General features: G+C 37.8%; 1 protein-coding gene across 11 annotated transcripts in view; it reads left to right on the top strand.

Moving 5' to 3' along the window:
• Cask (calcium/calmodulin dependent serine protein kinase) overlaps positions 1 to 27820 on the top strand; it is a 330840-nt gene that overhangs the window by 146622 nt on the left and 156398 nt on the right. For all 11 annotated transcript variants that reach the window (XM_041645247.1, XM_041645244.1, XM_041645250.1 and 8 more), the window contains exons 4-5: positions 21448 to 21525; positions 25352 to 25424. In XM_041645247.1, coding sequence (XP_041501181.1) covers positions 21448 to 21525; positions 25352 to 25424 — 151 coding nt within the window. The remainder of the gene's footprint in view (positions 1 to 21447; positions 21526 to 25351; positions 25425 to 27820) is intronic.

The raw sequence follows: 27820 nt of genomic DNA, 5'->3' as shown, positions 1-27820 counted from the left end.
TGAATAGTGTGGAAATACTGGACCAAAGCAAGACCTGAAACCAGCTAGGCAAACTCCAAACTGCATCTCCATGTGTTCTATCAAAACACTATTCAGGTCTCCAACTCCCTTCAGCCTTGTTGACTGCAATATACTTATTTCTTTTGGGCTGGTTCCACTACCTGTTAGCAGCTTTCCTTGGCAGTTATCTCATGTCTCTGGCATCTCTATCATCTTAGGTTCTCCAAGGCAATCCAGTCTTCAATTTCACAGCTTCACACAATGGCCTCGCTATACTTCTAGGCAGGGACACTCCTGACACATGCCTGGCCTCAGTGACTTTCTTTAGGTATGGAGGCAAATTCCATAAACCATTTCTTCTGTCCCTAAGTGTAAAGCCAGAACCTCATAGCAGAAGCTGCCAATTTCTGCTACTTACTAGGGCTAGAACATGACCCCCTCATTCAATTACATCTTCGCCAGCGTTCTGTCCTTCACTGCCTAAGCTTGGCTGTCCTGAAACTTGCTCTATAAACCAGGCTGACCTCAAGCTCAAGAAATTCACCAGCCTCTGCCTTCCCAGTGCTGGCATAAAAGTTGTGCCCCACGACAGCTGACTCTAAGTTTGTCTTTAATTCCTTTTCACAAATTGGAAGCTTAGCTCGGTAGGATCTTGCGCTGAGGTCAGCACTCCTATATTCCATTTCTTAATCCGTTTATCTCTTTGAACACAGGACTTAGCTCCATTCCACTTCCTGTTGCTCTTTTTTTCCCTCAAAATTTATGTTTTGTAATTTACTCTGTCAGCTTACTCCTTTTCATTATAAATCTTCATTAGAGCTACCACTAATAACCACAGGACAGAGTCTATACTAGGCTCTTTTGAGATTTCTTGCTGCCAACAGAATTAATCTAAAACTCTTCACTTTAATCTCAGGCAGACTCTTTAGACAAGGGCAAAAGCCAGCCACCTTCTTCACCAAAATATCATAAGAACTATCTGTAGGCAACATACTAAAATTTTTCTCCTCTGAAACCTTTGATCCCCACAGTTCATCAAATCACATTCAGCACCACTGTCTTCCATGTTCCTACTAGCATGGCCCATTAAACAGTACTTAAAGCATTTTACTTCTTTCCTAACCCAAGCTCCCAAAGTCCATATTACTCCAAACAAAACCTTGGTCAATTAATCACAATACCCCAGTCCCTGGTACCATCTTCTGACTTAGGGTTTTATTGCTGTGAAGAGATACCACAACCATGGCAACTCTTATAAAGAAAACATTTAATTGGGGAGACTGGCTTAGATTTTCAGAGGTTCAGTCCATTATCATCATGGTGTGACATGGTGGCATATAGGCAGACATGGTGCTGGAATAGTAGCTGAGAGTCCTACATCTAGCAGGCAACAGGAATTCTACTGAAACAGTGGGAAGTATCCTGAGCACAGGAAAGCTCAAAGCCTGCCCCCATGGTGACACACTTCCTCCAACAAGGCCATACACATTTCAACAAATCCACACCTTCTAATAGTGTTACTCCCTATATGAGGTTATGGGGCGAATTGCATTCAAACTACCACAACTTTGTTCCTAGTATTTTGAAACAGTCACTTACTATCAGCCTTTAGTCTGTTTATGTACTCAATTGCATTGATTCTTGGGTTGATGCAGCATAATTGTGATGTATAAATAATCTTTATAATCATTTTATGTTGCTTGATTTTGTTTAAACTTTCTATGTTTATGGGACAATTTTCTTGTAATTTTCTTGTACTATCTACACCAGGTTTTTATGTCTATATTACAGCAATTTTATAAAATAATTGAAGGCTCCTCTCTTTATATGGCTTTTCTCTTCTATATATGATTCATAAAACTCATCTGAACAAGTTTCTTATGAGAAGAGTTTCTGTTTCTGGTTCAATTCTTTAAATAGTTTCTGGAATATTCAGAAGTTCTGGATATCAGTATGACATGTTTAGCAATGGAACCTAAACAAGTTTTGGCATGAAGCTTTTTATGGTATTTCTTTTTTTTTTTTGTTTTCAGTTTTTCAAGATTTTTTTTTATTGCGAAAAGAAGAAAAAAAAACATAAACAAAAAACAAGTTTCCACCTCCTCCCAGCCTCCCATTTCCCTTCCCCTCCTCCCACCCTTCTCCCCCTCCTCCCACCCTTCTCCCCCTCCCCCCACTCCTCTCCCCCTCCCTCTCCAGTCCACAGAGCAGTCCGGGTTCCCTGCCCTGTGTTGAGTCCTAGGTCCTCTCCATCCATATCTAGGAAGGTGAACATCCAAACTGGCTAGGCTCCCACAAAGCCAGCACATTAAGTAGGATCAAAACCCCCTGCCATTGTCCTTGGTGTCTCATCAGCCCTCATTGTTCACCATGTTCAGAGAGTCCGGTTTTATCCCATGCTTTTTCGGTCACAGTCCAGCTGGCCTTGGTGAGCTCTTGCCTTCCTATTTCATACCTTTTGATTTACATGTGTGGTCTTCTTGTGTGCTTTCTTTTGTTGCTGTTTGTTTTGTTTTTTTTAATTTATTTCTTTTAATTTATTTTTATTATATCTTTTCTTTTTGAGGTTATAGTCTACTCTACTCTTGCTATTTGTTGACATGTTTCTTCTCCTTTTTATTTATTTAGATCATTTTAATATCTTTTGTCTTTACATTTTCCTTCTATTAATTACGGAGTTTGAACACTCTCCTGTTACTTTATTGTGTAACCTAGAAATTACAATATATATATTCCCTAACCCATCACATTCAAACATTTGTAAGCAATTAGAGTTCTGAAAAGTACAAGTTCTGTAGAATCCATTAATTTTATTTAATATCTCCTTTGACTTATATTCCATATTTCATTTATCTATTTACATAGATAAAATATGAGTTATATACATTCACATCATTCCTAGCTTATTTTGGTCATTTAGGTTTACCCCTACACTTGCCTATCTTTGTTCTTTATTCTTTGAGCACAGCTATATTTTTATTTGGGTTTGTTCTCCTTGTGTCAGCCTCCTAAGTACAAACTTCTATTTTTATTAGTTTCAGAATTTTCTTATATTCCCTTTAGTCTTGTGGCTGTTTGCTGTGTAGAGACTTCTGGGCTGGCATTTTCTGTCTGTTATACATCATTCACTCTTTTTCAGCTTCCACTGATGCTGACGTTCCTCTAAAGGTAGTAGTAGTTGTTTCTCAGGCTATTAAATTTCCCCTCATTTTTTGCTTTCTTGTGATATATGTTAAGAATTGTATCTCTGTGTTTTAACCTTGCCTTGAGTTCTGTGTCTTAAATCATTGTGTTGATATTCATGACTATGAAAACATCTCTGCAATTATATCTTCAAGTACTGTCTCTGTCCCTTTCACTCATCACTTTTACAACCCAGTTAAGTATACTTAGAGATAAACCTTATGATAGTCTGTATGTATCCTGAATTCGTTCTTATATTTTATATTGTTCTTTGTTTTATAAATTCATTTATTTATTTTACATCCCTCCCAGTCCCTCCCTCCCTCCCCCTCTGGTCCCACTACCTAATCCACTCCTACTCCATTTCTGTTTAGAAAAGGACAAGTCTCCCGTGAGTATCAACAAAACATGGCATACCAAGTCGCATAAGACTAAGTACCTCCTTATATATTAAGGTTGGGCAAGGTCACCCAGTATGAAGAGTAAGGTTCCAAAAGCCAATAAAAGAATCAGAGACTCTGTTCCCATAGTTGGGAGTCCCACAAGAAAACTAAGCTACACAACTGTCACATATATGCCAAGGGCGTAGCTCAGTCCCATGCTGGCTCCCTGGTTGTTAGTTCAGTCTCTGTGAGCCCCTATGAGCTCAGCTTAGTTGATTCTGTGGGTTTTCTTGTGGTATCCTTGACCCCTCTAGCTCCTAAATCCTTTCTCCCCCTCTTCTGCAGGATTCCCTAAGCTTCATTTAATGTTTTACCTGTGGGTCTACATTTGTTTCCATCAGTTGGTAGGTGAAGCCTCTCTTGGGAGAGTCCCTTATGCCATGTTTTTACCTGATCCCAAATTGCGCCCCCACTTTAGTTCTTCAGTGTGCTCCCCCTCCGTCCCATCCTTTGTTTTTTCTGAACTCTCTTCCAGATCTGTTTCTTTCTTCAGTACTCCTGAATTGCTGTCAATCTACCATCTAGATTTTTAATTACACTTTTAGTTTTGAGTTTTATAGTTTCTCTATCTTTTTACGTATCTACTATATTGCTTTTTATTGTTTTACATTTTTGCAAAAAATTCAAGATGGATTTTTGTATTCTAGAAACATAGTAAGCTTCCTTACTTAATAATCTGTGTTCAAGGACTCCATGGTTTTATTTTTGTCTGTTCTCTTTTCTGGCTCTTTGTCAAATATCTGATTCATTTTTATTTTCTGCTGCAAATTATACTGAAACTTATTAGCCTAAAATGATGCTTTTCTTCCTCAAAAGAGAATTTTTCCCCTTCTTCTAGATACCTTCAGGCTCTATCAGTTTGAAACTGTCTTAAAGTTCAAGATTTAGATGTTTGAGGATACCTAGATATAAGGTCAGGGTTCAGATCTGTGGATTGGATAGTTACTTACAACACAGCTAGATCTTTATGTAGTTTCACATTACTTTCTGTAGATATTTATTTTTATATTCATACCATTGGGATATGAGCAGATTCATATTTATGTTGTGTGTTTATGTTCAAGTGTGTGTGAGTGTGTATGGAGGCCAGAGGTCAATGGTCAGAGTTTCTCTACCTTATTTTTTGAGACTGAGCTTTCACTGTGCGTGGATCTTGCTGATTGACTAGACTGGCTGGCCTATAAACCCTAAGGATTTGCCTATCTCTGTCCTGCCAGTTCTAGGATTACAGACACACAGTACTGTGCCTGGGTTTTAAGTAGGTGCTAGAGAAACAAACTCAAGTCCTAATGCTTATGAAAGAAGTACTTTATGAACAGAGCTATCTCAGCCCCGGATTTTACATTTTGATAGGTCAAAATGATGTTTTGGGTTAACTGGCATTTATTTTGTCATTAGTTCTATAAAATGCTTTAAAGCATGTTCAATAGTTTTTTTTCTCTTCCATTCACTTTTTTTGTTTTGAAATTTTGCATTAGATTTACTCATTTTATTTTATGTGTGAATGCTTTCCCTCTATGTGTGTATGGATGCCATGTACATGCTTGATGCCTTTGAAGATCAGAAGGTGGCACCTAGAGCTGGGGTTACTGTTGGTTGTGAGATAACATATGGATGCTGGGAATTGAACCCAGGTCCCCTGCAAGAATAATAGGTGCTCTTAACCACTAAGCAGTCTTTCTAACCCTAAAGAATTCTTTATTTGCTAAGCATTTTTGTTCTTTTCATGTGTCTCCAAATGCTTCTCCAAAAAATGCTTAATTTTATTGTAGTGTTTGATTATTTTGCTTGTTAATTAAAAAAGTCAGAAGGCTGAAATTCTGTCAAGGAAGAAGTTACAAACAAGCAAGAGGATGGGCTAGAGTGAACTCTATATTACTGTTTAGAGGTAATTTATTTATTATATATACATACCCTCCCAAGCCTTCATTTCTAAATATGCTTCTGTAATAGGAGCTAGGGCTTCTTGAAAAAATGTTTATTAATTCTACAGCTAAGTCAGAGAAATGCAAACTAAGTCTAAAGCATCTTAAAATGTCTGAAGGTACTGACATGTTCCAAAAGATACATGCATGTCAAAGAGACACAGAAACCAACCTGAAAGCATCCCAATTAGCCAAACCTAGAGCAATTGGAGCAGCAAACTAAAGTAGTATTGTATACACCACAAAGTGTGTCAGAATGTGTGAGTACATAGAGCTTACAAAGAAGTAGACAAGAAAGGAAAAAGCAGCAGCAAAACTCTCAGGAATGCTGGGTACTCTGTGGGGACAGTCCTATTGTCTTGAGCACCTTCTGATATTTGGCAAGAAAGGTGTTTCACCTCTGATACTCTTCTCTCCACCCCTCAAGAAAAGCACAGTCCTAATCTAGGAAAGAAGAAATGATCAGACAGTACCCAGTTGAGGGACATTATAAAATACTTGGCCCGTCTTTTTTTTATTGTCTAGGTCATTGAAAGCAAGGAAAAACTAAGAAACTGTAACCTAAGGTGTTAATCCTGAGAGAAATTGCTGATAGGTGAGCATGATTTCTCTGTATTTACAACTTACATGTAAATATAAAACAAAAAATGATTTTTTATGGTGCTCCTTGAAGGAAGACTGTCGCTTAGTTTGTATACATCCCCAGCCCTGAATGCACAGCACTTTGTAACATATTTTTTTAAATTTATCTTTAATGGAAACCTAACATATAAAATAAACCATGAGTTTATACAATAATGTCCTTATTAGGTTAGCAATTAAGATTTTCATTCATTAGATAATATAGTTATTATATCACTTGTTTTTATGAGTCACATATATTTTAGATCTATATGAGCCATCCCGGTTGCTTTGTGCATCTATTCCTTTTCATCACTATGTAGTATTGTAATGAACAAACTTTCACTATTCTAAAGTTAATGAGTATTTGCGGCTTTCTAGATTTGACTATTTTGAACAATGTTTTCTAAACAGTCTTATACATGCACTACGGTGCACTTAAGTACACATTCATATATACATTTTTTATTGTTTTTATTGAGCTGTATATTTTTTTCTTCATTCCCCCCTCCCCCCTCCCCTTCTACCCTCTCTCATGGTCCCATGCTTCCAATTTACTCAGGAGATCTTGTCTTTTTCTACTTCCCATGTAGATTAGATCCATGTATGTGTCTCTTAGGGTCCTCGTTGTTTAGGTTCTCTGGGATTGTGAATTGTAGGCTGATTTTTCTTTGCTTATTGTCTTTTTTTTATTGAGAAAAGGAGAAAAAAAACAGCAACAAAAACAAAAAACAAGTTTCCACCCCCTCCCAGCCTCCCATTTCCCTCCCCCTCCTCCCACCCTTCTCCCCCTCCTCCCACCCTTCTCCCCCTCCCCCCACTCCTCTCCTCCTCCCTCTCCAGTCCACGGAGCAGTCCGGGTTCCCTGCCCTGTGGTAAGTCCTAGGTCCTCCCCCCTCCATCCATATCTAGGAAGGTGAACATCCAAACTGGCTAGGCTCCCACAAAGCCAGCACATTAAGTAGGATCAAAAACCCGTGCCATTGTCCTTGGCGTCTCATCAGCCCTCATTGATCGCCATGTTCAGAGAGTCCAGTTTTATCCCATGCTTTTTCAGTCACAGTTCAGCTGGCCTTGGTGAGCTCCCAGTAGATCAGCTCCACTGTCTCAGTGGGTGGGTGCACCCCTCGTGGTCCCGACTTCTTTGCTCATGTTCTCCCTCCTTCTTCTCCTCATTGGGACCTTGGGAGCTCAGTCCAGTGCTCCAGTGTGGGTCTCTGTCTCTATCTCCATCCATCACCAGATGAAGGTTCTATGATGATATGCAAGATATTCGTCAGTATTGCTCTAGGATAGGGTCATTTCAGGTTCCCTATCCTCAGCTGCCCAAGGAACTAACTGGGAACCTCATCTTGGGCACCTGGGAGCCCCTCTAGGGTCAAGTCTCTTGCCCACCCTAAAGTGGCTCCCTTAACTAAGAATTGTGGTTCCGTGCTCCCCTATCCACCCTTCCTTTATCCCAATCCTCCTGTTTCCCCAAGTCCCCCCCTCCTTCCCTTCTACCTTTTCTCTCCCCATCTCCCCTTACCCCCATCCCACCCCACCCCCAAGATCCCAATTTTCTCCCCGGCAATTTTGTCTACTTCCCTTAGCCAAGAGGATAACTATATGTTTTTCCTTGGGTTCACCTTCTTCCTTAGCTTCTTTAGGTTCACCTTTTGTAGACTCCGTGAACCTTATTTATGGCTAGAAACCAATTATGAGCGAGTACATCCCATGTTCATCTTTTTGGGTCTGGGACACCTCACTCAGGATAGTGTTTTCTATTTCCATCCATTTGCATGCAAAATTCGAGAAGTCATTGTTTTTTACCGCAGCATAGTACTCTAGCGTGTATATATTCCATACTTTCTTCATCCATTCTTCCATTGAAGGGCATCTAGGTTGTTTCCAGGTTCTGGCTATTACAAATAATACTGCTATGAACATAGTTGAACAAATGCTTTTGTCATTTGATAGAGCATCCCTTGGGTATATTCCCAGGAGTGATATTGCTGGATCCAGGGGTAGGTTGATCCCGAATTTCCTGAGAAACCGAAACACTGACTTCCACAGTGGTTGTACAAGATTGCATTCCCACCAGCAATGGATGAGGGTACCCGTTCCTCCACAGCCTCTCCAGCAAAGGCTATCCTTGGTGTTTTTGACTTTAGCCATTCTGACAGGTGTAAGATGATATCTCAAAGTTGTTTTGATTTGCATTTCCCTGATTGCTAAGAAAGTTGAGCACGACCTTAAGTGTCTTTTGACCATTTGAACTTCTTCTGTTGAGAACTCTCTGTTCAGTTCAGTGCCCCATTTTTTAATTGGGTTAATTAGCATTTTAAAGTCTAGTTTCTTGAGTTCTCTATATATTTTGGAGATCAGACCTTTGTCTGTTGCGGGGTTGGTGAAGATCTTCTCCCAGTCAGTAGGTTGCCTTTGTGTCTTAGTGACAGTGTCCTTTGCTTTACAGAAGCTTCTCAGTTTAAGTAGGTCCCATTTATTCAATGTTGCCCTTAATGTCTGTGCTTCTGGGATTATACATAGGAAGCGATCTCCTGTGCCCATCTGTTGTAGGGTATTTCCCACTTTCTCTTCTATCAGGTTCAGTGTTTTGCTTATTGTCTAAAAACCACTTATGAGTAAGTGAGTACATATTATATTTTCTTTCTGGGTCTGGGTTACCTCTCTCAATATGATGTTTTCTAGATCTATCCATTTGCCCGCAAATTTCAAGAATATGATGTTTTCTAGATCTATCCATTTGCCCGCAAATTTCAAGATGTCCTTTTTTTCACTCTGTAGTACTCCATTGTGTAAATGTACCACATTTTCCTTATCCATTCTTTGGTCAAGGGGCATTTAGGTTGTTTTCAGGTTCTGGCTATGACAAGTTTTATACCTGTTGTTCCTGGGATCCAAAGTAACAGTAAGAAAGAAAGCCTCAAGAGACTCAAGCAGCAGGGAAAATAGAATTAGCTAGGTCAGTGACTGGATCCTCCTTCAAGACCTATGGGAATGTGGCTCAACTTAGGGCCCCAACACAAGATTATATGTAAAAGAAAATTAGCTTATTGTTACATTTTACAGAAGTTTCATATTTTTAACATTTGAAATTTTCTATAGTTGTGGTTTTTAGTAAAAAAAAGAACAGATTTTTTTAACTTTTAAAACTATCTCTAAATCATGTCTTAAAGAAATTTTGGTTTCTTACCATTTTAACACATTTACTTGCTTCATCCCACTAGTTTAAATATATAATATATGTATGACTACTAAAAACAGGTTGGTATTTCATTGCACTTATTTTTTTTTTACTTTGGTTGTAGCCTTATACAGGCACACAAACAAAATGTCAAAGTTTAAAGTGATTTGGAATATCTCCTTTTTGTGGTTATGCCACAAGCTTGGTATGGATAAGATTAGATTTATTTGGGTTTTTGTTTTTTGTGGGAAATGTTTTTTTGAGACAGCTCTCACTATGTAACTCTGGTTGACTTAGAACTCTATGTAGACCAGGCTGACCTTAAACTCACAGAGATCTGCCTGCCTCTGCCTCCCAAGTGCTGGGATTTAGGGCATGTGCCCCAATGCCCAGCCAGTTGTTTGGTTAAATTTTTTATTGAGATAATTATAGATTCACACATAGGTGTAAGAAATAAAACAGATTCTGCCAGGTGTGGTGTGTACGCCTTTAATCCCATTACTAGGGAGGCAGAGGCAAGCCTGACTCTGAGTTCAAGGCCAGGCTGGTTTATGTACAACAGAGTTCCAGGAAAGCTAGGGCTATTACACAGTAAACTCTGTTTCAGAAAAAAAGGAAGAAAGAAGACAGATCCTTGTAGATTGTCCTAGTTTCATCAAAACTTAGGATTCTACAAAATTAGTATAAGTCACAGTAAGACGACTGACATTGATGCAACCTAGCAGAATCTCTTGTTTGTATGCACATCTGTTGTCAACAACTTTGAAAGAACAAAAATAAGCTTAAACATCCAGTTAAAGTGGAACAGGGTCACATCTGTGGCCCCTCACAGAAACCCTATATTGAAAAACTAAAAAAAAAAAAAAAGGAAAGAAAAGAAAAAGAATCTCTTACTTTAAGGGTCTCTTACTTCACATTCCAAATACAGAGGGAAAATACTAATAGCTTTATCTGATTGCCTCGCTTCCCACCTGCTTTTCTAGCATCTAGTGCCCTAAGTTATTTACCTGGTCCACTATAGATAGACTTCCTTTGAAACCAGGATAAATCAAAATTCACTCTTGTTTCCATGGCAGGCAGGTTGGATAAATTTACTAGACTGTCAGGAGCAGATTGACTACATTCATGTAAAAAGAAATAGGCATTACAGCCAGGAAAGCAAACATGTAGATTGACCAGAAACGGGAGTCAGAGTGTGTGCTTGGGGCATTTCTAATAATGGTAGAGCTAACTTTGAAGTAAAGTATAAAACAAGAACATGGCTGGAGATAAGTCTGAACATGTAATAATAAAATCATCAGTAATGTGTACAACATCATACTGCACATTATATTTTTATTGTCTTTTAAGTCTTCTTGATAGCCAACTGGATTGAATTGCAATGTCTGTTTTTGCAGATAAGAAAATAAAACTTAGTTTTGTGAACTTGAACAAGCCATAACTTTGTAAGTTAAAAACTATGTGCTGCAGCCAGGATTCTAACTTAGGCAGTTTGATTCTAGGGTTCCACTCATAATTACTATGCTACATCTATGTCTTTTGATTCCATGTTACCATGGTTTTTAATCCACATAATCAAATACTTATAGAATGCCTGCAGTGTGCCAGGTACTCTTCTAAGCACTACAGATTTAACAGTGAGCAACTCTAAGTCCATAAATACATGGACATAATATTTTAATGGAAAAGATTAATGAGTATGTAATGCTAAAAGTGAATGGTGGATGTGTCATTAGGAGTGGAACTAGGTGAGAGGTAGAGAATGCTGAGCATTAAAGAGTACTACTTGCTTCAGATAGGATATTTCATGAAAGCCCTGTCTCAGGAAGTGACCTTTAATCAAATGTAAAGCTTGACTGTATAGGCGATAGAGCACATTAGAATAATTTTCCAAAGTAGCAATATGATCAGATTTGTAATTGAAAGAGACCTCTGAATTCATTGTGAAAAACAGTAGCAGACAGTTGAAACAAAAGTCAGTGAAAATTCCGTGCAAAATACAATTTGGGGTTCAACTTCTTTATTGTAAGAGGGATCAAAAGCTCCTTCAGGGAAGTTGGAATGGGAACCATGCCCATGAGTGAAGTCAAGAGATGAATGGAGATTCTGATCCTGCTGTAATGAGTGAAAAAGACTGTGACCAGTAGATGTGAAGAAGGCTTCAGAAGAAAAAGAAATCTTCACTTAAGATTAGTATTCATGTTAAAAAAAAATACAAAGCAAAGCTAACGTCACAAAACTCTCAAGATGGAAAATTTGTACTCAGGAAAATGTAGATAATAGAAAAAGGAATTTTGAAGTTTCCAATAATTTGAGCTCAAGAAAATGTAGGTAATATAAAAGGGGACTCTTTTGGAGAGAGACTGCTTGTTTGTTCCCAGCTGCTCAGCCCCAAAATAATCACACAGAAACTGTATTAATTAAATTACTGTGTGGTTCATTAGCTCTAATTTCTTATTGGCTAACTCTTACATATTAATTTAACCCATCTCTATTAATCTGTATATTGCCACATGGCTGTGGCTTACTGGCTAAAGTTCCAGCATTTGTCTCCAGCAGGGCTACATGGCATCTCTCTGACCCCGCCCTTCTTTCTCCCAGCATTCAGTTTAGTTCTTCCCACCTAGCTAAGTTCTGCCCTGCTATAGGTCCAAAGCAGTTTCTTTATTCATTAACGGCAATCACAGCATACAGAGGGAAATCCCACATCAGGACTCTTTGAAGGAATAGCAACCATATATAAAAAAAAAAAGGCTGTTGTATTTGGTAAATGTTGAAAAAGCCGTAGGAGAGTGTATGTTATATGTGCGTGCAATGTTTATATATCTTTGTCAGTGTGTTTCTGTCTTTGGAACTGATATGGGCCAGTTGAAAGGCAGCACTGAAGAAACAATAGAGAACAAAGAACAGTATAAAAGGGAAACTGAGAACCATGAAAGCCATTTAGAGAACTTCCAACATACCTTAGGAATAGGAATTCTACAAGTACAGTGTAGAGGGAATGATGGAAAAAAAGGTCTTACTACTAAAGAAACAATAGCCAGCCAGGTGGTAGTGGCTCATGCCTTTAATACCAGCACTTGGGAGGCAGAGGCAGGAGGATCTCTGTAAGTTTGAGGGCAATCTGGTCTACAAGAGCTAGTTGTAGGAGAGCCAGGACTGTTAAACAGAGAAATCTTGTCTCAAAGGAAGGAAGGAAGGAAGGAAGGAAGGAAGGAAGGAAGGAAGGAGACAAAATAGCCAAAAGTGGTGCCAGGTTGAAGAAACACTAGCTTTTCAGAAGTGAGCTTTGGGAATAGGTAGGTATTGCTCATCAACTCAGGCTGTTTGCATTTATGCTGATTAAAAAATGCATACATAGGAGTCACTACCATTGACACATTGTACAAGGGTGTACAATACTAGATCAGACCTCTAAGAAACTTGAAAAGAAATGCGCTTAAACTAGATGAGCTGATACACACTAGGTGAAGAGTTGCATGTAAGGTATATTTACATGATTATGTTTTAGAACTAATGATGGTTTAAAAAAAAGCAGTTTAGGAGGAGAGGGTTGGGTAGAAAAGAAAGACCCGAGGACCTTGGACTTTAGACTACCATGTGCGAGTATAATCAAACCACTTAGTGTTGTAGTTGAAATCTATAGATAGCTGGAAATAATGGTCTCTTTAGACCATGACTTACCTGATGAGTTCCAGGCCACCCTGGGCTGAAGAGTGAGACCTTGTCTCAAAAAATAAAATTCTGTGATGTGACTATTGTTGGGGAGATAGGTTTTCAGCTGTGGGGATTCGTGAAAACACTGAGCAAACAATTGTGTTGCTATTTGATACAAGAACTATGGTTCCCATCTACCACCTTTTTTGACTAGGAAGTTCACAGAACTTTAGGGAGGTTTGGGACCATGAACAGCTAATACTCCAGAAGACTGTTGCTGCTACTATTTTAAGATGCTCTGCGGTCCCTTGAAGCAATTTTGATTTCGTTTTGGTTTTTTTTTCATCCACTAGGAGGCACCATTATCAAACATAGTTCTAGTGAGGATTTGTAAGGAACAAAAGAACTACAAGTACTTTTAAAAAAATCTGTTTGCAATTTGTCAAGGCACCTAAAACACGTTTAATGGCATTCTTTTTTTTTCTTTAAGACAGTGTTGCACTATGTGGCCCTGGCCAGGCTGATCTTAAACTCAGAGACCCATTTGTCTCCTGAGTTCTGGGATTAGACTTTTACACTACCACACTCAGCCTTGTAGAACATGTTTAGCAATTTGTAAGTTTGATGGACAAGTAAATATTCCTGATCCAAAAATCCAGAATACCTCCAAATCCTAAATTTTTTGAGTGGCAAAATAAAGGCATAAGTGGAATATTCTATAACTCACCTCATGTGACAGATGACAGTAAAAACATGGGAGTATGAAAATTTTGATGTGTGTGTGTGTGTTTTGTACATGTGTGAACATGTGCATGATCCACTATTTAAAAATTAAAAAACTTTTGAAATCCAAAACACTTCTGACCTTGAGTACTTTGTTTTTTTTTGTTTTTTTTTGTTTTTTTTTTTTTTTTTAAATATTTATTTATTTATTTATTATGTATACAATGTTCTGTCTGTGTGTACATCTGCAGGCCAGAAGAGGGCACCAGACCTCATTACAGATGGTTGTGAGCCACCATGTGGTTGCTGGGAATTGAACTCAGGACCTTTGGAAGAGCAGGCAATGCTCTTAACCACTGAGCCATCTCTCCAGCCCCTGAGTACTTTGGATAAGTGAGACATTGCCTCTACAGCTTTTAAATTCTCAGACACAGGATAACATAGGCTTCCTTTGAACACTCTCTGTGCCCAAAACATGCTAGGGGTGGCCTAAACTAAGGGAGGCTGCCTGTGATATGTGTTAAAACGTATGGATCTGTACCCTGGGGGACTAGCAAAGTACAAAGAAAGATGTGTTGGACTTGTCCAGCCTTCTCTCCATGATCTTCCCCTTCCTTTAGTGTTCTGTCTACTTGTGTCTACTTACCCTCACTTGATGCCCTTTTTGGTACATTCATTCCTTCCACGATCTATGAGAAGAAGCTTCTTCAGATATTTCCTGATCTTTACCACCCACTCAGAGGGGGGGGGGTTCTTTTTAGGTTCCACCAAACATTCAGAACCATAAAGCTATGAGAGGCCACATTGGACAGTAGATGTACCAGAGCTTCAGGTGGGCAATATTGGCGTTCCCTTTCTATAGTAATCCATTGAACAGTACATGTGATAAAGTTCAGAAAATTGAAGAGAATTTGTAATAGTGCAGAGAAAACTATCAGTTCAGAAATCCCACCCTACCCCTAATCACAAATAGGAATACTACAGACAAAATTGAGTTTGTATAATGTTGGCTAATCAGGAAAAGCCAACAAGAAATAGAATATTGATTACCAGATCTTTGGTTAGCTTTTAAAACTTCAAAGGACTAAGGTTCACAAAGGAAAACATCAATAGATTTTTTAAACTGAAAAAAATTAATTTGATTCAGTATTAATATGAAAGAGTTATATTCAATTGAGCATAGCATTCACGCCAATAAAACACACTGGGGAAAAAAAACAACTTAAAGAAAGGGAAGATATAAAGCTTCACATCAAGTAAGTGAGGACAAAAATAGATGATTCTCACCAAAATAAATAGAACTGGGAAATAGACACTTGGGGCTATATTCAAATTATTTTAATGTTCTTGACAGTATATCATAATTGCTTTATTAAGCCATTGAATTCCCATCCCAGTGAGTGAGTCCTTTCTCCAATGACTTACATGATGATGGTGTTTTTTCATTGACAATCCTAAATACTTCACTGGTCCCTGCCTAGGTTCCCACTGAAAGAATATCATTATGGCCTCTTTGCAGTATCCATAGAAATTGAGAACTTATCTCTGATTATAGCCTCATACATTTCCTTATCAAACCACAAACCTACTGTACTTGCTGACTCACTTGCTGGGACTCCATCCAGGCTTGATTTTTGCTTGTTTAGCAGAAGAAATTCCTTGAGACACTGACCTTCCTCTAAACTATGTTCTTGCACTATTTTGTTTTTTTTTCATCTTTTTCCTACCTCTTTTCTTCAGAACCCATCTCAGAGGCTGCCTCCTTCATAGAAACTCTCAGAATTCTTCCCACATTGAGCATCTCCCTCCATCAGAACTTTTAAGATGCACTCATCTTTTGTTTTGTTTTGCTTTCATTTTTTCTTTATCTCCTTTTCTGTGATGTAGGCTCTTAAAAGATCAGCTATTCATGAAATAGCTGGTCTTTCTATTCTCGACCTGTAGTAAGTGCTCACTAATTGTACTTGAATAAGGCTAACTCCCCTTGCCAGTTGTAGAATATGGTATAGATGTAGGAAGAGTGACAAAGGCTTCTGTGTGTGTGTTTTCTGTCTTTCAGAAATGAACTCATTCCCCATAAAGGCTCATAAATAATCACCATTATATGTGGTTTTATATTGACGAACAAAGAGCTGCTTTGCCCTCAAAGTTGCCTACAGTCGAATTATATAGACCAGTCAGGCCTATAAAATAAATAGTAACTATCAGTACAGGTCCAAATGGTCTTAGGCCCAGATTCTTAAAGCTCACATGTTCAGTAGAGAGAAGAGTTGGGAGCTGTGATAGACAGGAAGGTTCATAGGAAGCTGGTGAAGAGCGTCAGTGCAGACACGTATAAATAGAGGATATTCTAGACAGAAACATAGCAAGGGCCAAAGAATAAGGAAGAAATACCAGTTATGTAGCATTTGTGAAGATATCAAATCAATCCCACAAACAAAGCTGTAAATTTGAGGAAAGTTAAACAAAATTAAGATTCTTTTTAGTCAAAAAATTAGTTTGTATATGCAAGGATTACAGGACTTATCATCAAGAGTACTAGACAAGCATGGTGGCATATACCTGTGATCTTAGACAAGCATGGTGGCATATACCTGTGACCTTAGCACCTTAAAAACTGAAGTCAGAGGGAGCCCTCTGAGTTCTAGACAAGCATGGTGGCATATACCTCTGATCTTAGCACTTTAAAAACTGAATTCAGAGGGAGCCCTCTGAGTTCTAGGCCAGCCTGAACTACAGAGTAAGATCTTGGTCTTAAAAGATCAATACACACACAGGGAGGCTTATTAAATGTAGGTGGTTAGAGGACTCATTTAAACGACAGCAACAATAATAGCATCTACATATATTATTTAGAGTGAGGATGGGAAGCTCTGCATTCTGAGACACACACACGCACTCACACTCTTGAGTACAGTGATCTAGACCATGGGACCCCCGTAGTTGTCATGAAAATGAATGATGCACAGAATTAGGATGTTTTACTCTTTGAAACCTAACCAGTTTCAGGGGTAGTACATGAACCTCAAAGTCAGACTTCCAGAGTTTGAATCCTGACCTTATCAGAGGTCAGAGCCAGCCAGGGCTATGTAGTAAGATATTGCCTTGAAAAGTTAAGAGAAAAAAGCATCATGTGACCTTTCACTTATCCTGTGCTGTTTCTCAGTTTTCTGCTAAATAAAATGGGGATTCTTGTACTACCTTACCTAATAGACTTCTTTTTTTTAATATTTTTTTATTTATTTGTTATGTATACAATACTCTGTCTATGTGTATGTCTGCAGGCCAGAAGAGGGCACCAGACCTCATTATAGAGCTACCATGTGGTTGCCGGGAATTGAACTCAGGACCTTTGGAAGAGCAGGCAATGCTCTTAACCACTGAGCCATCTCTCCAGCCCCTAATAGACTTCTTGTAGCCAGTGAATAAACTAGTGAATGTAAAACACCAAGAAAAAGCCGGGCGGTGGTGGCACATGCCTTTAATCCCAGCACTCGGGAGGCAGAGGCAGGCAGATCTCGGTGAGTTTGAGGCCAGCCTGGTCTACAGAGCTAGTTCCAGGACAGGCTCCAAAACCACAGAGAAACCCTATCTCGAAAAACCAAAAAAAAAAAAAAAAGAAAAAGAAAAAAAACACCAAGAAAATGCCCATCACATAACTATGTACTAAATACTAACTTAATTGTTTTATTACAGCAAGACAAAATCATTGTCACAGATTAATGGATTCAAACGATTTTGCAAGACCTACTTTAGTGCTGTTCTGAAGGAACCTTTTCACATTTTAGAAAGATTAGAAGTGATCTCATGTGATAAATGCCTGTTTGCTTATAAAAAAGTAAAAGGAAGCCAAGTGTTTAAAGGGCCATTCTAGCCACTCTTTAGTACTCCGTTCCTATTCTACAACTTAGACACCTGCACACACACGCACACATATATATATATCTGCCTATGTGTCTTACTATGTTATGAACATCTTTATGTCAATAATATAGAACATCATTTAATGTGATGTGAGCTTGCCAGTTTATATAGACATTCTTCTAGTACTGCAATTTCAATTGTTTCCAATTTACTCTTATTAATAAACTATGATAAACCATTCTCATTAAAACTGGGAGATATCCCTAAGTCTTCCCTTTAGAATAAAATTAACTGAGTCAAGGAACACATGTATATTTTAAAGAATTTGACAAGCACTATAAAGTTCTTTCTCAGAAAGGTTAATATTGATTATTGATATATTTTCCATGAACAATAAATTTGCTGACTAAACAAAAGTTTCTCCAAGGCCAAGTTCTCTCTCTCTCTCTCTCTCTCTCTCTCTCTCTCTCTCTGTGTGTGTGTGTGTGTGTGTGTGTGTGTGTGTTACATGGATTGCTTTCTTACAGTGGAAGATTAGAACTATTCCCCAACTTACTAAATTGTAGTGCTGGAACTCAACTGTATATACCACGTTGGCCTAGGACTGACAGTAATCCTGTCTGCCTCTGCTTCTAGAATATTGGGATTAACGGTGTACACTAACACACCTAGGCCAATACCTCAATCTTACATAAGTTTTGACATCTACTATTTTTATCAATGTTAGAATTTTTTCTAATTATCATTATGAGTTTTTCCTTGATTAATCAGTTACTGTACATACTTTCTTCAACTAACAAGTTTTTTGGGGAATTTTATTGTTGTTTTATCAATTTACTTCAGTCATAACTGCATTATTACCAGGAAACATACCCTGAATGGTTACTTTTGCTGAAATCTCTAAGCTTAACTTTTACCTACCTAGTAACTAATAACAAACATTTAGGGGTTTCTGTGCTACCAGTATGTCACAGTAGAATGCACTCTATATCACAGTTTTCAAAACACAGCTGTTTAGACTATTGCAGACTCTTCAGACATCTCCCAGACAAGAATTGACTCTCCCCTCTTAGAGCATCCAGGTGCAGAAGCATCAGAACCCTATCACTTTATAGTTCCCCAAAAGTCTTCTCCTACATCTGCCTCCTTTGTATGACTCACTTTCTGCAAGCCACCACCACCCTACCTCACTACCCCCACTGCCCAGAACACAAGCAGCTCTTCTTGCTCATGTCTTTGAGCTCTAATGTTTCTCTGTTTTCAACTCGCTGTGCTCCTCTTTGAAGATGTAAATTTTTTTTCTAATTTCATCTAGGTTTTCTGGTTGTTTTGTCATCTTCAGGGAAAATGCTAGTCAGAGAAATTTGTCTGTCCTTTATAACAGTGTTCCTCAAGGAGTCATTTGCATACAAATGCCAATCTGCCATCTCTTACAAGTTGGTGTGCTTTGGAGACCAGTATAGAAACTGACTGGAAATGTGTACAAATTACTGTAACAATTTGGCATGACTCTGAAATCATAATGTATGATGCCATGCTTTAAGCTCAAAATCATCCTTAGACCACAGTGGCAGAATTGGGAGTAGCATATTCTCATCCTTTTCAATACACATGCAATCATACCTTGTGACCTATTTTGTTTGATACATTGACTTTGGATCATTTTCTTAATATATAAATAATTCTTGATTCATATAGACAGAAAGAATGAGCAGTTAAAGTCATTTATTCATAATTCCACCACTTTTCATGATTTATAGCAAACTTCCCTAGTTTCTCTCCGTGTGCAGTACAGAAGCCCTCCCCATCCTTTTCCAAACAAAATTTCTTCTCCCTTTCATTTCACTCTCATAGGAGACACCTAGGAAAATGTAAAACATGCCCTTTGAAGATTTGTGAACTGCTGAATAAGTACGCCAAGAAGAGAAACCAAAGAGAAAAGCAGTAAAAGAAGCTTTATCACTATTTTGGAAGTATTATACTTTCAAATAATGTATCAAAGGAAACAAATCATCAGTTTTGTCTAAAACGTTCAAGGTTATTATTATATCAGGATTGTAAACTATGAATATGTATAGATTAAATTTATGGTGAATAAAATTTGCATAAATAACAATATTTTTAGTTTTTACTTCTGTATCTCATGAAGCTTAAAATTAGCACATTGCTTTTACTTAATATCAGTTACTGTTATAAATAATCAGATGTCTTTCCAAACAATCCTTCCTAAAACATGTTTGTATATTTAAAAGTTATGCCTGTGATTTTGTTCAGTGCTCCTGATTATGAATCTCTGAATAAAAAACAATATAATGTTAAAAAGATCTCATTTATTATTAACTAAAGTACCAGAGCTAGGGACATAACTCAGTATTGGAGTGCTTAACTAGCTTGTGTGAGGCTTTGCATTCTATCCTCAGTACTACAGTAAAGAAGAAAGGGAGGGAGGAAAGAGCGAGAACTCGCTATATATAAATATAATACCTATAGAAGAAACTAATAATCACTATTTGGGATCAGTATTTAAAAAGCTTAAAACTCTATCTATCTATCTATCTATCTATTTATTTATTATGTTTACAATATTCTGTCTACATTTTCTATTTCCATCCATTTGTATGCAAAATTCAAGAAGTCCTTGTTTTTTACTGCTGAGTAGTACTCTAATATGTATATATTCCATAATTTCTTCATCCAATTGAGAACTCAAGAACAATGGCAATGGGTTTTTGATCCTACTGCATGTACTGGCTTTGGGGGAGCCTAGGCAGTTTGGATGCTCACCTTACTAGACCTGGGTGGAGGTGGGTGGTCCTTGGACTTCCCACAGGTCAGGGAACCCTGATTGCTCTTTGGGCTGATGAGGGAGGGAGACTTGATCGGGGGAGGGGGAGGGAAATGGGAGGCGGTGGCGGGGAAGAGGCAGAAATCTTTAATAAATAAATTAATTAAAAAAATATTTGAGTAATTTTAATACAAGTAATCTTGCATGAGTTTCATATATGTATCTGTATATTGGTATGTGCGTAGGTTATATAAAGCCTCAAAGTTATGATGCAGACTGTAGTTTACTAGCAATTAAAAGCTAGCAGTCATGAGGGAGATTTCTTTGTAGAAGGGAATGGAATGGAAATTTGAATTAAGGTATGTTTTAGATATGAAAAACAGTATTACAAGAGCATATACCAGAAAGAGGAAATGGCATGTTAAGATCCGCCTATGTACAGTTTGATTTCCTTAAAATGTCAATGGGTAGATTAGATCAAAGTATTCTTACTTACAGGGTGAGAAATTGAGAATTAAGATGAGAAATTGAGAATTAATTTTAGGGCAAGGTAGTAACAGGATATTACCATCACATCAGTGTGTTAGAATGTGTCTGTAGTAATTGATTTGGATAATGGAAGGTATAATAAATTTTGTACTGGCTTATTTTTTCCTTTCACAGAATGTAATTTAAATTTCCCATTATTGATGATAACTATTAAAAATATTGTTTAAAAAACCTTTGTATTCTTAAAACACTACATTACTTAACATAGAAAATTTGGTAATTTAATTCAAAAATTATACCCACCACCTCTAGAGTTGCTCTCTTCTGAGACTTATTACTACAATATTGTGTTGTTTGATATTTCTGTTAGCTTAATCTCCCTAAAAGTTCCTTTTTCTGTAGATTTTCAACAGGTGGTTATAATTTTGTGTGCTTTTCATGGAAAGAGTGGAAGATTTAAATAATTCACAATAATCAGTAGTCAGTCAACACCCAACAACGATGTGTTCACTTAGAACGCTGTCTTGGAAATTTCTCTTTTCTAATTTTCTTTTTCACATTTCTCTGCAGTATGGATGGAGCAGATCTGTGTTTTGAAATCGTAAAGCGAGCTGATGCTGGTTTTGTGTACAGTGAAGCTGTAGCCAGGTATGTAATCTGCATATACTTCCCAGAAGTAAAGTAGAAGGAAGAGACAGAATTTGTCATGAAATTATAAGAAGTAACCAGTTCTCCTGTCTGCAAGCACATTGCTGGGGCCTCTGCAGATAACTTAGCTGCTTCAGTATGTATGTATGGTAGAAGCTCACAGTATCTGGAAATATGAAATGAATGCCAAACCCTGTATCTGCTAGCATGGCTTTGCTTTTGCACACAAATGCTTTTATTTTACCCATTCCTGGTGTCTTTCTACAAAGAGTGGTTTGGTAGCCCAGGAACCACGTAGAATTATGCTTGAAGGTTTTTCAAATTGTACCTCATTGGCTCTGCATTTTCCTTTTCCTTTTAAGTGATTTTCAGATTATTATGTGGCCAGTTAATATAAGGAGAGCACAGAAGAACAAGAGGAGCAAAAATAAAAGCACCATTTTTCTGCTGAATCTGTTGCTTCAGGTCTCTCAACCAAAGCAATGACTGTTACACTAAGTGGAGCAGTAGTCATAAAAACCTAATGACTCAAAAGAGAAGTAAATATGAAAAATGATAGTAGCCATGCATGCACTGCACCACTAGCTTATAGACTTAAAGCAATACAGCTTTCTGCTTTGGTTGCATTCAGTCCCAGCATATTATGCACTGGCAGGTTACTGATTTGATACATGACCTAGAGAATACCTCCTCAGTCGCTGGCCACATTATGGTGAAGGGTTAAGACTCACAAACCTACAAGGATTTAGTAAACTGTTTTATCATTTGAAAAACAGTTACATTGAGTGATTATAACTTTCCTATCATTCGTTTTCTAACTATAGCATCCTAGAAGGACATAGTTAGAAAGAGCTGTATAACTACCTTAATACAACTTGTAGCCCTGTATGGATTGGCTGAGGAGCAAGAGGCCCCAGTGTAGAGGATGAAGTGAATGTAAACAAGAATATGCGCAGTGTGGCATAGTTGCTGCTTTTGTGCTCCTGGAGCTGGGAAAAAGAAGCAAGAGAAGACTTACTATGTTAGCTATACTATTTGCTTGTATCACTGACATATGATAGAATGAAAACTAAATATCCTCCTGTGTATCATGCTCTCTAAAGCATGTTCTAGTTGTTTTCAAATCCCTCTCTTCTATTTTTGAGCTTATATCACAATTTTTAAATTGTCATCATTAGTTGTGCTTCCAAAAAGTGTAACTCCAGTGTTATCTTGATTTTTCTTGTGCCATTGTTGTCAAATACCTTATTAAAGTAAATGGAACTATCAGAGTTTTGTGTATACACACACACACACACACATTTCTTTTTTTATTTATTTATTATGTATACAATATTCTGTCTGTGTGTATGTCTGCAGGCCAGAAGAGGGCACCAGACCTCATTACAGATGGTTGTGAGCCACCATGTGGTTGCCGGGAATTGAACTCAGGACCTTTGGAAGAGCAGGCAATGCTCTTAACCGCTGAGCCATCTCTCCAGCCCCCTCAACAAGTGCTTTGGTTTTTCGAGACAGGGTTTCTCTGTGGTTTTGGAGCCTGTCCTGGAACTAGCTCTTGTAGACCAGGCTGGCCTCGAACTCACAGAGATCCGCCTGCCTCTGCCTCCCAAGTGCTGGGATTAAAAGAGTGCGCCACCACAGCCCTGCTGAGAACCATTGTTTTAGAGGAAGTAAATGAGCTGTTGGACAGTTCTTTTTTGTATAGAGTTATCATTTTTTCTCATTCTTCGGGAAGATTAGGGAAAATATATGTATTTCTGAGGTTTTCTGAAAATATGGACTGTGGTAATGCATGAAGTAAAGGGTTTTTGGTTGAAACTTGGGTCAGCAACTCTCTGCCATGTGCAGCCTTAGAGGACCCTGACTCAGAGGTTGAAGGTTATTAGTTTAGATGTGCAACCATTTGTAGAGGAAAAAAATCTTCCTCTCCCCTTATATGACCTAGAGATTCTGCTATATATACAGATTTGGATCAAATAATAAGTTATCCTCTTTTCTAGCAGCTGGGCATTAAATCCAGAACTTTGTACATGTTAAGCAAACCCTCTGCTACTGAGCTTCATCTAGCCAAATAATGAAGTGTGGTGACAATCACATTTTAAAATGCTCATTCGTTGAGTTTCCTTTGGCTTTTTAAAGCTAGAAGATAAGAATTTTATTTAGGCTGAAAATAATTTAGGTGGCTATCTTAGTACTATGTATCTAAAATAATCGGCTCTTGTGAGTACATGTCCACCCTGCCTAATTTAAATACTCCACTTTGACATCTGGATTGGCATTTAAGACTGACTAAATAATAACTATATTAATAGTGACTTTGCTGCAAGTTTCAAGCCACTTTGACATTTGTTGTTAGGCACAGCTCCTCCAAGGTTTGCTTTGAATGAGTAAAAGTCCCCAGTGGTAGGTTAAGTCACCCTGACTTAAACCAAACTTAATTGTAGGCTACACTGGCCTGGACAAAGCCCTTTATGTCTCTTCTCACAGTAAGAACTGCTTAGGACCCAGGTATTGAGAGAGGATCCGTACAGGACAGACGATCCGTACTGGTTTACTTTTAAGTTTGGATTGTTTTCTCCTCTACTCTTATTTTTTAAAGGGAAACGTGTAATCTATTATAATACATAAAACAACCCATATGTTTACTAGATATTTGTATGAGCATGTTAGACCGTAGTGTATCAAAGGAAACTTGGTAGAAATCTTTCAGTTATAAAGCAGGAAAACTTTTTGTTTTAATGTTACACATACCTGTAAGGTCTTTTGTGAGTACTCTAATTTAAATTGTTTAGTTTTATTTTATTTAGTTTATTTTGTGAAATCACAATCAATTTTAATAAACACTGTATGATAAAGTGTTGAAATCGAGTACTTCTGTACAGTGCCTGCTTGAGATGCAAAGGGAGGGCATCTCTGTCTTGCCTTAGTTTGACTTCCCCATTCTGTACTTTATGGTGCTATAAAATGGATGTGTAGTCGGTAGAAACTACACTTCCGGTTTTCCTGGTTTAGTGATATGCAGTGTGATATAGCAAATGCTAGTGTTTTGAGTATACTTAAGGCAAGCTAAGCTTAGATTCTAATGGTTGGTAATAAGTTAGGGTGCATTTTCAGTTTCAGATGATCTCATCCAGATATAAACCCATAACTACAGGAACTTGTCATACTCTGTCACTAGTTGACCGTGTTAAAACTTTTTAAAAACATTAATTCTTCCTCTGTTCTTTACCTGTACCCAGTGGAAGCCCCTGCAGACCCCAGCTGTTTAGAAATAGCTTTGCTTTGTTCAAGAGTACCCTTAGCTAAAGCCTGATTACATTACAATGAGAAATCCCATATAGAGCTTCTGTAGCATCTCCTTATGGCTAAATAGACACAAGGCCGAGAGCTGCTTTGAGTGGCTGACTGAAGGCCATGACCCCTTTAGTCGGAATCATTCTGATAGCTACAAGCAGTTTCCTTCATAGCAATCCAGTTGGGCTAAAGAGAGTTAACCAAGATATTGGAGGGTTTTTATATATGTGTGTGTGTGTGTGTGTGTGTGTGTGTGTGTGTGTGTGTGTATTATTTTAGGCTTGCCTCTTTAGTGTGTTTATTGCTGTTTATTGATTATGTGGCATTCTTTTGACTTAGCTCAGAAGAAGATTCTGTTTCTTGAAGGACATAGTTTGTCAACTTTTTTATTAAGTCTCACTGTCTTATTCAGTCAAATGAAAGATGTTTGTGACTAGCTGATATAAAGATGGGGATTATAAAATAGAGACATTGTATATGAACTTTCACACTGCAAGATTTTACAGTTTGGGATTTCTCTTGTTTTTTCCAGCCATTACATGAGACAGATACTGGAAGCTCTGCGCTACTGTCATGATAATAACATAATTCACAGGGATGTGAAGGTAAGTCAGTAAGTAAGGGAGAGAAAACCATTTTCGAAAAATTAACCATATGCTTAAACTTATCGTTTATTTTTCTATAACTTTTCTGCAACCATATTTCTGTCTTTCAAGTAAAGCTGAAGTATTGTAAACTGAGAAAACAATAACAGGAGACAAGAATAGTGCCAAAGTAGCAGATACCACAAACCAAAAACTATTTATTAGATTAGAGCCAAGGGAGAAAGTTGCTTGGAATCAGAATCATCTTCATGGTCTTTGCCAACTTCACCACCATTACTTTGCAGCATCATTGTTATTTGTGAGGTAGTAAAAATCAATTTCAAAAAAGAAAGGAATGCTGAAATAAGCCAGTTCATTGCCTTCTGACTTCTTAGAAGCATAGCTATCAGCACAAAATAATTAAAAACAGTACCTAAGGCTAGAAGAGACTTAGGGTAGGTTATGAATCATATCAAAGAAGATAGAACTAGTGGGCTGAAAAAAACCTCTCTTTAGAAGTCTGTATTAACATGATAAAGTATTAAAATAAAAATAGAATCAAAACTCCAATAGTATTATTAACTAGCCTGAGTATCTTGATGAACAGGGGGACTGGGTCAACTGTCACTGTGGATATCATTTTATTTTAACATTTCATGTTAAAGTGGCACATGGATGTAAGCTGAATAAAGGACAACTACTGTATTTTGATAGGACCCAAGTAGCTACCATATATCCTAAAAATAAAACATAGTTTACTTCATAACTATTGGCATATGTGGGGACTCTGTAATCCAGCCCTGTGGTGGTTTGCATGGCATTTTCAAATGTCATGCTGTAAAGCTTTGACCCTACAGTTTTCACAGCACTCTAATAGCCATCCAGTATGTACCTTATTCTTTGAGCACCAAGTTACTAGAGCACAAGGAGTCCAAGATACGTAAAATATCCTTGAATTACAATGATATCAAAATAGGCAGTATTGTTCTGGTTAGGTCTTTGTTTGAAATGTGTTGTAAAGTCTAAATAGAGGGTTACCTCTAGTCAGAATGTTCCTATGACCTTCGAAAATTTTCCCATTAATCATAATGCTGATGTCACAAGTATCTTTCTTTCTCTGTTCATCTAGTTGCAGAATAAATTGGCAATAGTAAGAGTTCTCATTTGGCTTACTATTAAAAATCATAGAAACCTTTTCTTGTTGTCATTTCTGACTCATGATATTTCTGATGTTGGTTTCATGGAGTCTGCTCAGTAGACACATAGTGCCTCAGGAGCAAAAGTTTCTTATAATTGCAGGTCCCTCATGAAAGCTCCCCATGTCCTATTTGGGGAAGATCATGCTTCTTTATCCTCAGATGTCTTAAATGCCAGCAGTAAAACAGAAGGCTGCAATACTACAGCCAAGGATAGTCTTTGAGCCAGGACTGAGAAGAACTCTGCAGCTTAGGGACTTGGGTCCAGGGAGCAAGGGAATGATCAAGGAAGTGCTGAACATTGCTGCAGCCCACTGCTCTTTCCTTTCTACCTCCTGCTGCTGCTCAAGCTCACCCCCTTCTCTTCTGTTTGGTGCTGTCATGCAGCTAGTTTTGAAACACAGCAGGAAGTCACAGTTCTAGATAGAATGCACTTTGTACTCTTAGAATATCAGTGAGATTGTTATTTTTTCTTCCTGTTCCATCTTTGTATTGAGTTAATGAGAAGTCTCAGTCTCTGTCATCACTGTCACAAAACACAGAATCAGGCCCTAAAGGAGCTTGGTGGGTTTTCTCACTCATTCCTGGTACCTTCTAACACTTTTAACTACCAGAAAGTCTCTGAGATCTCTCTAGCCCTAGGCTATGCTTTCATGCTTAGCTGTGTTGGCCCTGGCCCATCTAACCTTCAGCATGCACAGAGGTGATTCCTTCCTTCTGGGCATATTTTTAAAGGCCTTAATCTTTGGTATATTTTAAATGGTTAAGGAAATTAGATAGAAGTTACTAGTGGAAATTCTTGTTGCTAAAAGTTGAGTACCCACATGAGCAATTCCAAAACCATCTAATTCAATGTAAGAACAGCAAATGAAAACCAATGTAAAATGTACAAAATACCCATTAGTGCAAATTAGTTGTGCAATATCTTTTTGTTCATTCTTTTCAAATGTGGAGATCTGACATCAATACTGTCATTATGAAAATTTGACACTAAACAACCCAATAGATACATACATAATACTTTTATTTTTTTAGTCTTCAGTTATGCAAAGAGTAAGAATTGTAGAAAATTGTCTATTGCTGTGATAAAACACCATAACCAAGGCAACTCTTAAAAAAGGAAGCATTTAATTAGGAGCTTGCTTACAGTTTCAGAGGGTCAGTCCATGATCATCATGGCAGGAAGTAGACAGGCATGGTGCTGGAGCAGTAGCTAAGCTT

The sequence above is a fragment of the Microtus oregoni genome, unplaced genomic scaffold, assembly GCF_018167655.1.
Source record: "Microtus oregoni isolate MIOR12 unplaced genomic scaffold, Mior012 000108F_ref0000382, whole genome shotgun sequence".
Lineage (NCBI taxonomy): Eukaryota > Metazoa > Chordata > Mammalia > Rodentia > Cricetidae > Microtus > Microtus oregoni.
Note: the sequence above shows the minus strand (reverse complement) of the source record. Positions and strands in the feature narration are given on the sequence as shown.